This window comes from Strigops habroptila, chromosome 6 (genome assembly GCF_004027225.2).
Source record: "Strigops habroptila isolate Jane chromosome 6, bStrHab1.2.pri, whole genome shotgun sequence".
NCBI classification, from domain to species: Eukaryota; Metazoa; Chordata; class Aves; order Psittaciformes; family Psittacidae; genus Strigops; species Strigops habroptila.
Window position 1 is genome coordinate 9,941,185 of NC_044282.2, and position 17,420 is coordinate 9,958,604.

The 17,420-nt window shown below is 34.4% G+C and overlaps 1 protein-coding gene across 4 annotated transcripts in view; it reads left to right on the forward strand.

Annotated features, from left to right (window-relative positions):
• Positions 1 to 17,203, forward strand: part of TBC1D32 (TBC1 domain family member 32) — an 84,645-nt gene extending 67,442 nt beyond the window's left edge. For 2 of the 4 annotated variants that reach the window (XM_030489814.1, XM_030489816.1), the window contains 6 exons: positions 5,480 to 5,549; positions 6,351 to 6,466; positions 7,140 to 7,294; positions 9,040 to 9,180; positions 11,024 to 11,212; positions 14,468 to 17,203. In XM_030489814.1, coding sequence (XP_030345674.1) covers positions 5,480 to 5,549; positions 6,351 to 6,466; positions 7,140 to 7,294; positions 9,040 to 9,180; positions 11,024 to 11,212; positions 14,468 to 14,587 — 791 coding nt within the window. In that variant the 3' untranslated portion in view covers positions 14,588 to 17,203. Of the gene's footprint in view, positions 1 to 2,768; positions 4,098 to 5,479; positions 5,550 to 6,350; positions 6,467 to 7,139; positions 7,295 to 9,039; positions 9,181 to 11,023; positions 11,213 to 14,467 lie in introns of those variants that run through there. The other 2 variants (XM_030489815.1, XM_030489817.1) reach the window with 2 other exon arrangements.
• Positions 17,204 to 17,420: the final 217 nt, after the last annotated feature.

Genomic DNA, 17,420 nt, shown 5'->3' on the forward strand with positions numbered 1-17,420 from the left:
ATTCCTTTTTGTACAGAAGGGACAAAGAAAACATGCTCAAATCTTTATCAGACCTTAGTTACTTAAAATTAGTTTTCTCACTGATTTAACAATTGATCAGATTTATATACATTTCCCAGGGTTTTCTTCTAATGCGTATGAAGGGTTGGAATTTCTCCAAGGAGAACAATTAATTATTGAACACTATGTTATTTCACAGTCTTTTCTATATACACATGTGTAGTCACTATCTAAGCTAAATCCTACAGCTGCTATTATAGTAAAGACATTTTTCAGAATTAGATAAAGCTAATGAGTTGTTAGAAGGTAATCTGTATTCCAGATGCATCTTTCTAGCTGCATATCAAAGTAAGCCAAATATGTGCTTGGCAATTGTGTATGTCCACCACTGTCTTGAATAAATTTGGGTCTGAGGAACTGAAAAATGGTTTCTAATAGTTGTTTAATTTTAATAAAAGAAGCCGCAGTTTTCATGAAAATGGATTCAGTGCAATGCATAGATAGTCAGTGTTTATCATGTTTCTTGAAATGAGAAATTGATTCTCTTAAAAAATTACAGCTTTCTAAACCTGTAGGTATTTGTAATTACAATAACAGTCATCCATCTGCTGTGGAATCCCTCGGGATTTCAGTCTATTATAAAATTTGCAAATAGAGAAAAATCAAATTAGTTTGGCTTGTTATCATTTTCAAGATAAGAGATAAGGAAAAAATGTCTGATAAACAACTATGCAGTTGCAGCATTTAATTATAAACAGTAACACAAATCTCACTTTAAGTTTACTTTCTACTAGTAGCAACGATGTGGATTCAGATAAGTAAAATAACATACAATATGTACATTAAATGTTAATGAACACTGTCTATCCCCTTTCCTAGAATTAATACCTTTTAGTTTGCTTTTATTTTTATCTTTCTTCTTTAAAAAAATGCAAACATCGAAAACCAAATCATTGATGTCTGAATGTAATGGGCAATAGAATGGTATGTAACTGAAATTTGCTATTGCAGTAAAATAGGCATTATGCATTAGGGATATGAAGTTCCTAAATAGCCACTTGCTCTTTCTGTTAGCAAATTCCAGTTCAGTGCAACATAAATGCTTTGTGGAAATGTATTAGTTTTCTCAAGCTTCCAACAAACCCATTTCTCGAAGAATTCCACTTGCTGTGTCATCTAATACGTTGGTGTCTGGACGTCTTAACTGATCTCTGACATGTGGAAGGTGTCCCCGACTATGGGAGGGGGTTTGGAACTAGATGATCTTTAAGGTCCCTTCCAACCCAAACTATTCTATGATTCTGTGTATTGCAGAATGCCCAAGCTTAAGAATGTTATGAGCTTTCAGTATCAGCTGTTTTTTTGATAGCTCTGGTTGTGTGGACGACCATGCACTGCCACACGGACAGAATCTCAGGGATTTCAGGCGTTGGCCGTAAAACTCAAATGTCATGGTATGTTCCTTCTCTAGATGAGGCTTAGTTCTCTTGCTGAACAAAATCTCATGGGATCTTTCTATCATTTAATGACTTCTTAATCTTCTAAGAGTCAGGTGGATCAGGTAATGAACTGAGAAATTTTAAAAACATCAATGCAAAGCTATCTATTGAGAGCTGATCAGGAGGAGTAGCAAATGAGAAATACAGGTCTGCAATCCCATTTTTCCCTTCTTCCTGCATCGTTTGATGTATGCACTTCTTTAAGGATGGGTGCCCACTTTAAAGATGCTGCTAGCAGAAAGTGTTTTGCCCTTTTCCAGTTTATATGTAGCTGGACTGAAAATTTGATTGATTCTTAATAATGTTGCTGCCAATAGCTTGAGTATTTGTAATGACCGGTACATAAAGAAAAAGCTCTAGGTATGAATATTTTGATTTTGTATTGTCATGACAAGCATACTGTTGACATAACAGGAACTTTCAATAGTCAAAGTGGAATTGCATATGAGATTACCTAGCTCTGATGAGGAGCCAGCAACATTCTCTGGTAATTATTCTTGGATCTTGTTTACATTGACAAGTATCTCAATGAGCCCTCTTCTCTGCCGTTGCTGCTTCTCCCACTCATGCAGCAGAGGTCCTAATACTCTCTTTTTGGTTCTCTGTGGAACACTGAATTTGGTCAAGAGGCAGAAGGGTTGGATTTAAGAGGAAGATTACTAAGTTATAAAAAGATAGTCCAAGTCATAGAAAAAGATAATATTCTACATTTTTTCACATGTAATGTTCTTTTGTTTGTTTCAAGTCATCACGGACAATAGTTTACAGTCCCTGGTATTTCAAAGGAAGTATTTTCTTTTTTTGAATGAGCAAGATGGTGTTAAATAGTGGATTAAAAAAAAAAAAAAAGAGAGCAGGCATACTGATATTTAATATGATTAGCTTATCTGAAGTGTGTATGGTAGGATGCTAATATAAAGAGCAGTTGCTTGGCTAAAAAAGGCAAAAAATAAAATCATTTAGACTTAAAAATGGTCCATATGTACTGCTGTTGGTTTTTTAATGCATTTTAGAATGAGAGATAAAGTCAACTTTCTATTATATTTTTTCTGTTAATTATAAATCTGCTCCTAGAGAATTCTGATATCCTTCAAGTCACTAGATTAATTTTGACTTAATTTCTATTTACAGGGTTTACATTTTTGAAGAAAGTGTAAAATACCTGTTTGACATAATTTTTTATTAGATAAAGAAAAAGCTGCCAAAGCATATTCTTTGTGCCATTTAGTATAGCCACAGTGCCGTATCATGTTGTTATCTAATTCGCAGTTCAGAGAAGTGATGTGTCCTTTGAGCATAAATGGCATTCTTATTCAGAAAATTGATCTGTTGATGCCTTTTCTTATGAAACCCATTGTGTTTCAAGACAGTTAAATCAGGTATGTTGATAAATATCTGTCAAATGAGCTTTGTAGAAAATTAAATTCAGTGTATTAAATCAGGGGTATGAGCATCATTACAGTAGTACAGTGACAACATACTCCTGGAATCATACTAGTCAACTCTTTTATCCATGGATTTCCATTTGCAGTATTTCAGTATTCTACTTTTTGTTAATAACAATTTTCTAAGCTTAATAGAGCATTTAAGGTTTCTAGGTCCAGTTTTTAATCAGAGGGAAGTGGTCCGTTGCATATTCTATGTGACTGTATAGTTTCCTAAAGCCTGATCTTCCCAGTTTGTAGTTGGTAAACAAAATGGAAAATCGAAACTTTTGACCCAGGACAAAGAACCACAGTTTGCGTGTTCCTATGGTGAGTTGCGGATTGGCAGCAACTTCACTGCCTAATGTATGGAGCTATGATTATATCATATACACTGGTGTACAAATGCAAGAGGTTTTGCCTTGATGAGGTTGTGTGTAATATAGAATTATTATTCAATCCAAACTCTGTTAATTATATCTTCTTTCACAATACAGGGGAAAAATATCAGAAGAAAAACTGATATAGGGACAAAACCCTTTTCAGCAACTGAGAAATTGCTACAACAGAGAAGAAAAGGCAATGAGAATCAATTAAATCAGTTGTGTTCTTTTAATGTTAATGAGAAATAAGCATTCAGTACTTGCTGTAAACTGTTAAAGAATGGAAACTGAGCTCGGATTGTGGATTGTGATACAGCTGATCCTAATTACACCCTTGCTGAACTGGGATACCAGCTCCTTCATTGCCACCCACAGGAGGATCCCCCCTCATAGTGGAGGAAGGGCTTGTGGCTTAGAGGTTGTTACATTGCTTGCCCCTCTTCTGCCATTAAATATGATTGTATCAGGACTGAATTAACAATCAGTCATAGCAAACTCATTCAAATTCCCCCTGGTTTTTAGGATATAAGTATGCCTCTTGCCTTCATGGCTGCACACAGGAGCCTGAAAATGAATTGACTTAGTATGGTAATTGCAGCCTGAGTAAACAGGTAACTTGGAACAGAAGCTGTAAAAAGATACGAGCTGTTTCACTCATCTCTGTGGGTTTTTAACTGAAATGATCTGTGATTTTACATGTATTCTTCCAAATACTGTGTTGGTGGTACGCTGTGCAAAAAATATTTGAACTTCTGTTCTTTGGGTAAAAAAACCTCTCTGATGTGGTTTTGGTATTTCAATCCTATTAGATTCATAAATGAATTCATTTTACTCAAAAACCAGTTGATTTTTCATATATATAAATGTATTTGTCAAAAGTACAAGGTTAATTTCTCATTACCTTAACACTTAGATCATTATCCTCTATTAAAGTTACAATACATACTAGGTTTTTTTACCATACTTCCTCTGCTGAATTTTATTGCTTCGTTGTTGAGTGTAATTTTGCTATGTTGTGTTCTTCAAGGAAATTTCAACCTACTTCATCTCATCTGAGTAAGTGCTTCTTAAATTGTTTTTCATTGAACTTTTCTTCCCAACCAGAGGCATTTCCTCCCTTAACCTGTAAATATTTCATCTGTAATACCTTACTTCCTGTTTACTTACTAGGAACATAGAGTGTTTACCTGAATAGGTAGCCAGGGAATCCTTCAGTTTAATTCCTCTATCTGTCTGAGCAGGATTTATAAAAAATACATATCAAGTTACTGTGTGATCTGCTTAATCAGATTTTTACATTTATCACTTACATGAATATATTTTAACTTCTGCTGCCATATCTGTTATTTATGTTTTTAGCAAATTATGTCAGTTGCGTGGGGGTTTTTTTGTTTGATTTGTTGTTTTTTAAGTAGCTCTTTGAAAGAAGCATATTAAAGGTTTAAGCCCTCAGCTTTACAAATCATAATATTATTAGACTGTAATTTTTTTCTATCTATAGTTATATTAGATGATATATGTACATGAGAGAAGCAATGCTCTATTTTTAATTGCATTTGGAATTTAAAATTTTGTGAAAATATTACAACAGATGTTGCTTTAATTCATGATTTACTAATTAGTCTAACTTGGTTTTTTTTAATTTGAACAAATTCGGAAAATGGAGTATATGTTACTGTGTGAAAGAACAAGGCATAGACAGGATTCTTAAATCCATCAACTATAAAGTTTCCTGTGATTCACATCAAAGTAGAATTTTTGTTAATAAAGTTGGTTTTACACCTAGGATACTTAAAGGACACTGGAATAGAAGAAAATAGATTGGAAAATGCTGCTTTGTCTGATTTCTTGGCCAAAAGGGGTAAAGCTCTACTAAGAAATGGGACTGAAAAAGATGTTGTTTGTTTACATTGTTCTGTAAAGCTAATGATAACCATACTAACAGTGAAGATTTCCTTCTAAAGAAGATGATTTTAATAAATAATAATAATAATAAAAACATATCTGAAGAATTCAGGTTCCTGATGCATCCTTTGCAAACACTATTAAACTCATTTTGATTAAGAAGCAGTTCTCCAGAATTGGTATTCACACATAATAGAAGCTTTACTTTAGTATTCAGTTAAAATCATACTTATTGTAATACTTTATTATATTTTTTCTTTTGTTTCAGCCATGGATGCAGATGTGAAGAATGAAAGCCTTTCATCTGTGCAGCAGCTTGGTGTTGAAATGACAGTCAGGTACTTGGTATTAAAATATTTCCCTAGTGTATTTCTAAGATTTGTTTGCTTTTCATGGAATGACTTTAATGCTACTTAATCCATAAACTCGATGCTTTTTACCATTTTAAATCTACATATTATCTTAAAGAAAATTAACTTTCAAAGTGAAAAAAGTATTAATGCATAATTAAGTTATCTTTACATATTATATATGTTATTATCCTTTACTGTTGTAAAGGCTAATTGTAACTTGTTAGTAAGATTTACCATAAAATTACATTATCCTTAGTTACCTTTTTTTTTTTTTTTTTTCATTATATTACTTCTCTAAATGTTTCTGTTTAGCTGAGCTTAGTTATATGCCATTTGAACATTTTACTTGGCTGGTAATTTGCAGAGCCGTGATGAAGGAAAAGCTAATGTGTCTGTACTTCCACAGATTAGCATTAATATTTGAATTCTGATGCTAATAATTATGCATGAAGTATACTTAGATGGAATTCTAAATAATGTATGTGAGGAAAATGGGTGTTAGAGTACATGCTCCTCCCCACCATAGTCTCTAAAACTCAACTAAAAGGAATTTAGGTGAGGAATTTTAACACTGAGTAGCAGATGTTTGATGTGCATCCTTCCTAGATAAAGCATAGTAGGTTTTATTAAACCATTTATGTATGTATTTACAGCATAGTGTTTGTGATGACCAACTCTATGATAGCTTAATTTTCACAGGTCCATTAAATATGATTTTCTTGGTTTATAGGAATTAAAAAACCCTCCAACATTTAAGCAGTTTTTGTTTTTATCTTTTTGTGCTAGATATGGAAAATATCTAAACTTGCTAAAAGAACATGCTGAAAATGGGTTGTGCTTTGTGTTAATGAATTGCAAGAAATTTCTGAAACAAGAGCAAAGAACTGTGGTATCCTCACTTTGTATCCTTTCTTGATGTCATAAATTCTGTTGCCTAAAAATACCAGAATTGGAACTCTCATTTTAGGCTTTTGGTGTGATGTGGATGAATAATGTACACATCCACATATGTGCAAAATGGGGGGAGACAAAAAAACCCCCAAAGCAGCACTTTTACTTTGAAATTTTGTTAAGCAAGTTAAAATGCACACCCAATGCACTCCAGAAAATCTTTACCCTCTTGTTCCCATACTTTGTTAAAATTGTAAATCTTATTCATTTTTGTCATAAACTGTTTTGGAGTAGGATCGCATCATTCTGTATGTGATAAAGTGTCTGCAGCGATGCATCTCTGAGCATTAATGAGTATTTGTGGTACTCCCACAATACCAACAGTATTAATGGTGTTGTCCATGTAATGATATGTGTCTGTAAACTGATCAATGGGAATGTTTTGATTTCAGACTGGAAAAAAAGTAGTGTGTTGGGAAAATAGCTTAAGTTGTTTCTCTTAATTCGGTTTGAGAGGCAACTGTGCCTCAAGAAGCTGCCTTCTGTGCAGCCGTATTCCCTTTGTCCCACCTCTAACAAACCAGCTTTTGCCTCTATTGTGCATGGGCCTGGGGAAGAGGAGGGCTGCAGTTCCCGAGGACAATGATGAGTTCTCTGCCCAAGTTCCTTAACCTTCTCATGCAGGCTGCTTGCAGGAGCACTATCCTGGCTATGACTGGTTTGCATCTTCTATCTTCCTCATAATGTCAGGGGACTCGGAGAAGACACTGATGTTTCTTCAACAGTTTTCACGTCTCCTTGTTTCAGCATTTCTCTGGCTACCAAGACTACATATATCTGTAAGAATTCAAAAGCTGTCTCTTTCTGAAAAGCAACTTTGAAAGTTTCTAAAGGAGACTATTAATTTCCTTAGCTTTGGGTGGTTTTTTTTTTTAAATGCATTAAGTTTTCATTAAAGACCTCTAACTGAATAAGTGACCCTGAAAAAGTCTCTCAGAAAAATATAGATTTGACATTTGCCTAAATGGTTGTTTAAAAGTAGTGAAAATACAGGTGGACTGATAATAAAGGGAGTTATTGAATTTTAAAGCTGGTAGTAAAATAAACTGTTAGTGGTATTAAATTCTGTGTGAAGGCTGCAGTACTGTTGAATGACCTTTTTTTTTAATTATTTTTATAGAGTGAAAGTCCATCCTTTTGGTTTTGTTTTTGTTTTTTTCTAGTAAAACTATCAATTTTAGAATTTACTAAATACACTAGGATATATTTGGTAAATTTAAAAAATTATTACTGCCCAAATACTGAATGTTTGGCAGTTTGAAATTATTAGTATCTTGGATCAAGTTTGTAGTATAGGAAACAAGATTTCCATATTTCCTTAGATGTGATTCCATCTATTTAAAATAAAACCCTTTGAGTTTTACTTTGTACATTGTTATGTTGTCTTAAATGTTTTGAATGTAAACTGTAGAACAACTGTAGTCTTTGCTAGAAAACTCTGGGGTACAAGAAACACGGATTAGATTCTATACCTCTTCTGCATCCAGTCTCGCATATTAATATGAATTGGTCTCTCTTGTCACCAGAAGTGACTGTATTGATCCACTCACAGCACTGAATCTAGCCCTGAGGTTGTTCCAGCACAATGAAATTTTTCTCCATCGTGTGAATATAATTGTGCTGAACACCGTCAGTGCTGAGAAATTCAGTTTTCTGACAGTTGTCTTTACAAGTGCTAGCCAACAGTGCTAGTTTCTTGTACAGTTATCTTCTTCTGTACAAGAACTAGCCAGCAGTGCAGGCAGGTTGCTGCAGTGCTAATGTTCATTTTCAGTGCCTAAATTATTTCTTTTTTCATATCTTCAAGACACAAAGAGAAAATTAAGAAATTAACTTATTTGCATAACTGCTTCAATGTCAACTAAAATAAAATGTCAAAACATGAAAGACGAATTATCCAGCGATTGGATTGTGTTACTGCCTACCCCAGGAAGGAGGAAAATGCCAAAGGATGTACCTTGACCTTCTAGCATTACCTAGAAACCAGGACCAGATTTCCAACGCTTTGCATACTGATAAAATCTCTGTTACTTTTGCTGCACAGAACAGAATTTCACCAGCCACACGTTCTGCAAAGAAACATGCACACCCAAAACAAGTTCAAATACAAGTTCCACCCTATCCACCCGTAAATGGAAAAAAAAAAAAAAAATCCAACATAGTCTTTTTTCCTTTTTGTTCTTTTGTTTAAAATATGACAATAGTTTCTCTGTCCCTGCTTTGACAGTTTAAGCTTACATGCAATAAAGAACTAGGTTGCTATTGCAAAGGAATAGTCAGGATATATTTAATATCAGTTTCTAACTTTTAATTTTTGTATAACTACATGTTTTTCCTAATGGTAGTACTTTCTTTGTTAATTCTGTTTCCTATCTCTAAAATAACTGGGATTACTTATCCTACAAGTAAACGTGTATTTTTAGATATTGTTCCCACAAAGGTATTTTAAAGTGACATATTTTTATAGTCTGTAATCCTTTTCCTCAATTTTGTTCTTGCTGCTGCTGCTGCTGTTGTTGATCAGATGCACCTACCTGTTGCCACAGTGGAATCTGGCATCCATCCAGTCTATTTCTGCAGTGCTCACTACATTGAAATGTTGCTGAAAGCTAAGTTGCCACTTGTCTTTGCAGCCTTCCACAGGTCTGGTTTTACTCCATCCCAGGTAACTGATGAAAGCATATCAAAGTATCATCAAATTTTTGGACTTAAATCCACCAAATCAAGGATGTTCATAAACTACTGCAGGTTTTCTATACAGTACTTGTGTGGTGGTTATGAAAGTGGGGGTGAGAGAGAGCACTGAATGCAAATGACTTAGAGCATCTGAAAATAGAAAGAAACTGACTTTGGTAGAATAATGACAGTGTACTGCAGCTGATTACCTTCTATTACATGTTCATGCAGAAAACCTGATAAAAATACTATTTACTAAAACCTCCGATTTATCATTAAAGTAAGTAGAATATCTTCTTCCCTGAAATAACTTTTTAAATTTTCCATAGGAAGGAAATGAGTAATTTGGGATAGGTGTATAATAGCAATCAGTTCAGGTAATATGAGAGCAAAATTAATTTTATATGAACTACCATAACTATTACAATCAGGCAACACACTAATCTTCTATATTAAAGAGATATTACTAAAGAAGAGTATTTATCTGTAATGTTAGCTTTCATTTTACCTACTTACTATGATTCAATGGTAATGTGTGTGGAGCATTACTTGTAAAGACTACAGTCATGATGAAGCATAAACAGAGTCATGCAATGATAAATTAGAGTGCGTATGCAAAGGACCTCTTGCCACAATAAGAAAGCTTAATGCTGTTCCAAGGCAAATATTTTTCATCTTATTCCTTCAAAATCCCTTTGCAACTTGAGAGACTTCTTAATGGGAGCAAATGCCAGTGTGGTACAGATATTGCTTAAAAAAGTCAGCTTGGGATTTGGTCTTTGAGGAGAGAAGATCAGCAGATGAGGGACTTTATCTCAGCATAGGAAGGAGGTGCTCATAATAAGCTTCCTGTTTTGTGGTGGAGAGACACATAGGGACTGTCACTCCTTCCTCAATTAGTCTTGTGTAAGTTATACTGTATACTGTTGTACTGCTTTTATATTTTTTACTCTCAATTAGTAATAGACTATTTATTTTTCTAAACTGCTGACAAGGTTTATTGTTTGAGGATTTTATTTTTATTTAATGTGTTACTGAAATGCCACTGGTGGGTGCCACTGTATCTTCTGTATGCTACTGCAGTTCTACTGCAGAATTAAAAACAAATGAACCCTGAACTGTGAAAACAACTCTGATGTAGCTAGGTGCATGTACATCAATAAATACCTGAAAACAGATCCAATGCCAGAGTATAGCTGCTGTCATCTAATTATAATTTTGGTACTTCTGCTGCTGCATATTTTTAAACACTTTAAGGACTGATTAGCAGAAGATCTGTGATCTGGAAGTAAATGAAGTGAAATGTGCTGTACGCATCTCAATGTGTTGTGATTTAGAACTGGAAAAAGGAGTCACTAAGTATTTTCCATAAATACTTCATTAAATGAAAACATGTCTTATGGAAGGGGTTAACATTAATTTGTAAGGCAAAGAACTGCTTTTATTTAGAGGAAAATCCATGTTGAACACACATTCGTAACCTTCATCACACTTTAGGCCACATTTTTTAAAAATCTTGAAGAAATCACCTTTGCTTTCGTTGGACTTTAAGTTTTACGTCTCAACCTCAGGAGCTGCCAGAACATACTCATATAAGTGACATGCACAGATGCAGGGTGTTATGTTTAGCAGAACCCACTGGAAGTCTACTTGGAGGCTGCGATTTAAAAAATGGTGATTCTTGGCTTCTTTTGTACTTTATCACTTTTATTTTCATAAGTAGGGTAATGGTATAGAAAAAGGGGTCCATTGTATAGAAAAGAGATAAAGCTGATTAATTATGACTGAATGTCTACAGCAATTTAATTGTGTGTCATTTTGTTCTCATCTAGATTTGTCTGCAATGGATAACTCAGTGTTTCTGGAATTACATGGACTGGAGTGAGATCTGTCACTATATTACTACATGTATCCTCCTTGGTCCCGATTATCAAATATATATGTGTATTTCTGTGTTCAAACACCTACAGCAAGAGATCCTGAAGCACACTGAAGCTCAAGATCTCCAGGTTTTTCTTAAAGTAAGGGTTTCTTTTTTAAATTTTTTAACTGCTGAAGGGAAGCAAAGCTCTCAATACTGAAAGCTCTTACTGAATTTCACTTACTGATTTTAAGTGAGTGAAATGATACTTTAAATTTATTTACTTCTTTGCAGAAAATTATGGTATTTTCCAGAAAATAGCTTTCCTGCATTTGTCCTAATCAGTTCTCTTTGTCAGCAAAGTAAATAGCCACAGTAAGTCATGAGGGCATTTAACTGAGTTCTCTGTGACTCCGATCTCATTAAACTAGATGTTCTTCAGAGAGGTGGGTTTAGACAGGGGTCTCTTACTGAAGCTTGAAGAGATGTGGCACAAAGCTCAGTGAGCTGTTATTTTGAACAGATGCCAATTACTACACAACCAGCCTCAAAATTTCATATTCTTTGCCATATTATATATTACATTTCTTGATTGGATTCTTTCTACAGGGAACTGCTATCTATAGCTATAGCCATAACTCTTCTTCCCAGAGGTTTATTTTCACTGGTCTTTTTCTTCAGTCAAAATTGTTTTGAGAGCTAGATATCTACATCTTAGTCTATCCTAAAAACAACAGTTTTCTGGCTAGTTTGCATCCAACTTATATATTCTTAAATATTAATGAGCTAATGCATTAATCATTTTCCTTGAAAATGTTTTCTACACAGTCTAATGATTGGATTGTTTTGTTTGACCTGGTTTTGGTCAATGTGGCTTAAAAACTACTTCATCTTGTTGGTTTTAGTTGGATAGTGTATGTACATTTGTGGAAATTTTAAGAGACTGTATATCTTGTATATAAACAAGCCAAAGATTTGACATGGTACTGTTAAATTAATGAGAATTACTGTATATTAGTGCACTACTGGAGTATTTAAAATTCCTTGAGTGACTACTGTAGAAAAAAGGGAGTTAATAGCATACTGAAATAGTAATCTTGGTTTTGATAGCTCTTAATTCATCTAAATTAAAAAAAAAATAGAATACTCTGCTATTGTATTCATTCAATTTCATGTGAGGTTACTTGGATTTAATACTTGCAAGGCGTTAGCTACCATTTTTAGAAATAATTTAGAAAATTCATTTTCAAGTTTTAGCCTATTTCTCAGCACAACATTCATGAATTTGGATTGCTGTAGTGGAGTAATTCTTTTAAAAGTGGAAGTATAAACTATTCTGAGAACATAGTCCAAGCTAAGAAAAAAACCAAAACACCTACAGTCTCTGAATATTCATGTTACTTTTTTTTTTTAATGTAATGTCACATCTTGGACTTCACATACTAGCAATGGGTCATTTGCTATACAAACAAGTCCTGCTGCCTATTTTCCTTCCAAGAACCAATAGTATGTTCTATTTTTAAGCTTCTAACATGCTTTATATCTGTAACGGAAAGATGATGATTTGATAGCAACACACATTTGTTGGTATTATCTAAAAAGTAGTTCCAGCTAGCTGTTAAAATCAACACCAAATATTTTCTTCTTAATATTAATGTACTTTTATTTGCGCACAAAAAAAGAAGTTGGAGACAACTTTGCTGTCAATTCACATGACATTATGCCTAGCACTTAAAATTAAAACATCATTAATTAGTAAAACATTCATTCTTTCAGTATGTCCTTCTAGTGATAAAAACATGACCACCTGTGAAAGAGATCATTTCCTATTACTCAGTTATTTGCCTTTCCTCTGTGCCAAGAGGAAAGTTAAGTAATGAATTGCCCATGAACATTTTGTCCCTTTTTGTGGTTCTTTCTGTTGGCTGAGATGGATTGCTAACAGGTATGATCCCTTTGAGATATCTTGAAATTTCAGCATTAACTGAATTTTAAATTTATTGCTTGGTCTTTTATTAATCCTTTCATGGAAGGATAAAGGCGCATAGCTTTGTAATTTCTACATGTAAACCAAGAATACTGCCACGTAACCTGCCACATCAGTAAGCCCATCTTGTCTATTTTGGTTTCATTGATTTAATTCAGATAAAATAGAAGAACTGGGGCTGCAGGGTTTGTGACTTGTAGTAGCACATACAGAGCTAGTATGTCAGTCTCTTCTGGAAGTAACTTAGCTGCTCTTTATTTTCTGTGAGTGTGGGCTGTATTACTGACAGCTAAATTGCTAACCAATGTTTTAATATGTGTGCACATTTAATCAATATAATATTTGCTTAAAAAAATAATATGCTTAAAAAAAAAAAGGAAAGAAAAAAAGAGTTAAATACCTACTGCAATTCTCTGTTGGAGTCCATTTTCTTTACCACTGTAATCATCCTTCTCACAGTGCATGAAGAGCAGCTTAGAAGGTAAAATTGTGCCTTTGCTTTCACTTCTTAGTAGGGGAGGAGTCATACAAAGACCATCTTGAATTCCTGTCCAGATGCCAAAGTGCAGCCTTCCAAGCCTGAGTAGGTGTTCTCAGAAGACTTCTATTTAACAGAGATGTATAGTCAATACACCAGCAGATAAAATACGTGTCCACAATGACTGTCTGGCTCCAGAGAGTTTTTTGCAGCATATGGTGCCAACAGTGGTAATACTGCATAGTAGATGCTGGGCACACTAATTTTTGCTGTTCAAAGCAGCAACCTAATTCACCCATTTTATCTAAACTGTTCTGCAGGTCCTACTTTCTGCTGCGCACACTCCCCAGCCCTCTAATCTAGTAGCCAGAGAAGGAACACGGCCTGTTTGTTTCTTTTTCCTGAGAGCCCCCTTTTTTACTCTATGTTTTGGAATTAGTAAAAATTTAATCATTTGTGGTGATGCAGAAGTCTTTGTTCTGTTTTTAAGCACTTTATAACAATCTTTATCATTGATTTTAAAAATAAGTATCTACTGTTACTCTCCTAATTTTATTGAGAATCTAGTTGGATATAAAAACCACATTAACAAACTTCCAGCATGCCATGTGCTGGTATAGAAATCTTTTGAAAGAATATTTTTGTACATGGTTTTGCCTTCTTTAAGCTTACTTTGTTAACCTTGAAAATCTTCAGTATGGCACGTTCTCCAAAAATGAGATGAACAGTGTCCACCTGAAAAAACTATTTGATACCAAGACTTTAATTAAAAAGAACTGTCTGGAAGCAGATATTAGCAGTTCTTTATTTCTAAATGAAATGTAATAAAATGTATTTTAAACACCCAAGCAGAACAAAATGAGCTATCTTTAGAAGCTTCGAATTCATTAAATTTGAGTTGTGCATCTTTTTTCCTAGCTTATTAATGTTTTCTGTGTGTATTTGTGCAGGAAGAAGCGCTCCATGGATTTCGAGTGAGTGATTATTTAGAATACATGCAAAGCTTGGAGGCAATCTACAGACCTATGCTGCTGGAAGACATGAGGAACATAAGAGTGCAGAATACATAGATGAAAGAAACAAGCACTTCATTTTCCGGTTTTGGTTGCATCCTTTAAAAGGATGCTGATTGAGTGATATATCAGTTTCACCGAAAATAAGTCAGGCTGTATAAATGTACATATTGTAAAATAAATAAGGAGGGGTTTCAGAATACAGTTTTTGCAAAAGGACTTAATCTAAGTTCAGTGACCTAAAGTAACACATTTTCCCAGAAAGGCTGTATGTGCAGCCTCATTTTCAGTTAGCAGAAGGCAGCTTCAAAACCCACCTGTAGGATGCTGAAGTGTCTTCTTTTAAAAGCCTTGGGCCTGTTCCCAACTCACTGCATTGTCACCTCCTTGTAGCACAGCCCTAAAACCTTCATATTTTGCTAAGGTCTGACAAAGTGATTTTTTCTTAGAAACAACGTTAGTGTGTATTCACATGCATGAAAACTCAACAGATGAAAAACAAATTGCCTGTACACGGCTGTTCTGACTTTGTGGGTAAGGTTGAGAAAATGGGGTGCTCAAATACCTGCAGTGGAAAGAGACTGATATTCCTGTCTTTTTAAAAAAATAAAATTATAGACTCTGTGATTCTAAAAAAATAAATCATGTTATGTCATACAACATTTATCTGTAACATACACACTCTGGCTGCATAAGTGAATGAGAAGTCCTGAGCAGCTTGCTTTTCATATCTCTGGAAAATGATAACTTTTAAATATTCTGGTTTCATTCAGACAGGAAAACTTCATCTGTGCTTGCCTTTCATTATAAATGAAAAGCAAGCATTAAGGCTGCTAGGTATTTTCTAACACCGCAGTGCAGGTAAAATTTCAACATTACTGAAGTTGATTGACATTCCCAATTTCAAAAGAAACGTGGTTTTCTTGGGGACTGCTGCATCCCATTTACTATAAGGATAGGTTTTAGGTAATGATCAGTGGGTAGCTGAGGAAACATTCTAGTAGCTTTATTTTCCATATTATATCATTGTTAAATACTAAGAATTCAGTATATATTTATGCACCAATTAATAGTCGTTTTTTGAATCCAAATTTCAAAGCACTGGGCATGATGTTGAGTCAATAATACTCAGATGACAACATATTCTCTGAAAAAAAAACCCCAACCAACCGAACAAACAAAACCAAAAAAGGTTTCAAAAACTGAGACTTAGGTGAAAGTTGACTTACTGGAAGAAAGAAATGGCTTTAGTGGAGATTTTGCTTAGAAGGCTTCACCTCTAGACACTTGCCTCACTCCCACCCCTCCATGCCCCTTATTAGTGCATTGTTTCAAACTGTGTTCTTTGAAAAAAAAAAAAATCTTTCAAAAACTCAGACTTAACCCAGCCACCCTCTCACCTAGCCCAGCCTTTATCAAGACTTACCCAGCACCTGTATTTATAAAGTCTTCCCACGAAACTTTCATTTAAGATCTTAAGATCCTGTGTTGGAACATAGTGTCACTCACTAATGGCACATTCAGTGATGGCATCTAAATAGGCTTTGCAGAAAACAGCAAATACCTGGTTATTACTTGCTTTGAGAGTATAAGAGATTCTCTGGTGTCATCAGTATCAAGTTCCTAAATGGCTTCTTGAAACCAAGATTATTTTTGGACAATAGACCTGTTCTCACCCTGAAATACTCATTTTCCCTAAGTAAATGTGTATCAATAATTCTGAAGTTTCTTTAAACTCATCCTTCGTCCTTCAACCACCCAGAGCTTCAGGCAAATACTGGATGTATCTTTTTATAAGGAGATCTATCCTTTCTTAGGATTTCAGTTTCGTTTCAGCCAAAATAATAGTTGCACTACTTCAGTTTAAAGTGATATGCCCTATCCCTGCAGTTACATTCAAAGAGATTTTTGGTCTTGGTATTATTTTGCATAGAAGTTTGGTAAATTGCCCTGTACCTTGCGATATCAGACCCTTAGTACTTCGATGTTTCCAATGACATTGATGCTTTATCAAATGAAACAAAATCCAGTTTCTCTAGCAAAAACTTACTTTCCATCTGTGTTCTTACAAGTTGTTATACTGTGAAGTGTTAAGGAGCCAGCATAATTGGTCAGTCCCTGCCATAGCTAATTCTGTAACTAAGCAGTATATATTCCCCAAATGCATCCAAGTTATCTAGGCAACGTTACCAGATGATATTACATAGTGAAAGTTAAGTAGTTCTTTATTTGGTTAAAGAAGTAGGGAAAATATTATGTTTTATGAACAGCTGCAATAGCATTTGCTTTACAGAATGTCTGGAATCTCAGAGTATTTTGATGAGAATTTGTGATACGATAAATATTTTAGGAGTCCAACAAAACCCACATATGTCGAATTTAGACTTATCCAGTATTATTGCCACATCCCTGGGAGACAAACTAAACATTACTCCAAAGTTCTTGAAAAACAACTTCACTAGATAAAATGAATGTGTGAGCACATATACAAATTCAAATCATAAAATACATTAGCACCTGCAGTGAATTTCTGTGATTATATGTAACCTAAGAGTGAACACTGACAAAGGCTTTGCTACTAATTTCTGTTTTCCTGACTGCGCATTTCATAAGTTCATGCGTTTAGCTTTTTTTCCTGTCTATAAAAAAATAAAAGTCTTAAATATTTTTTGACTTCTGTGAACTGTGTTGGCTTTCTTACATTAATAAAAAAGGCTGGCAAGTATGAGGAAAGAATTACAACTGATGGAACCAAGTATTTGCCTGACACCAAGGTCAAAGAATGTTAAGACTCCCATAAAATCTGGGGGTTTTTTTAACCTTCATAGCACTCTGTTTTTAAAACAACTTTTAGGCATCTATCTCAAAATAACCAAATGACAAACATCCA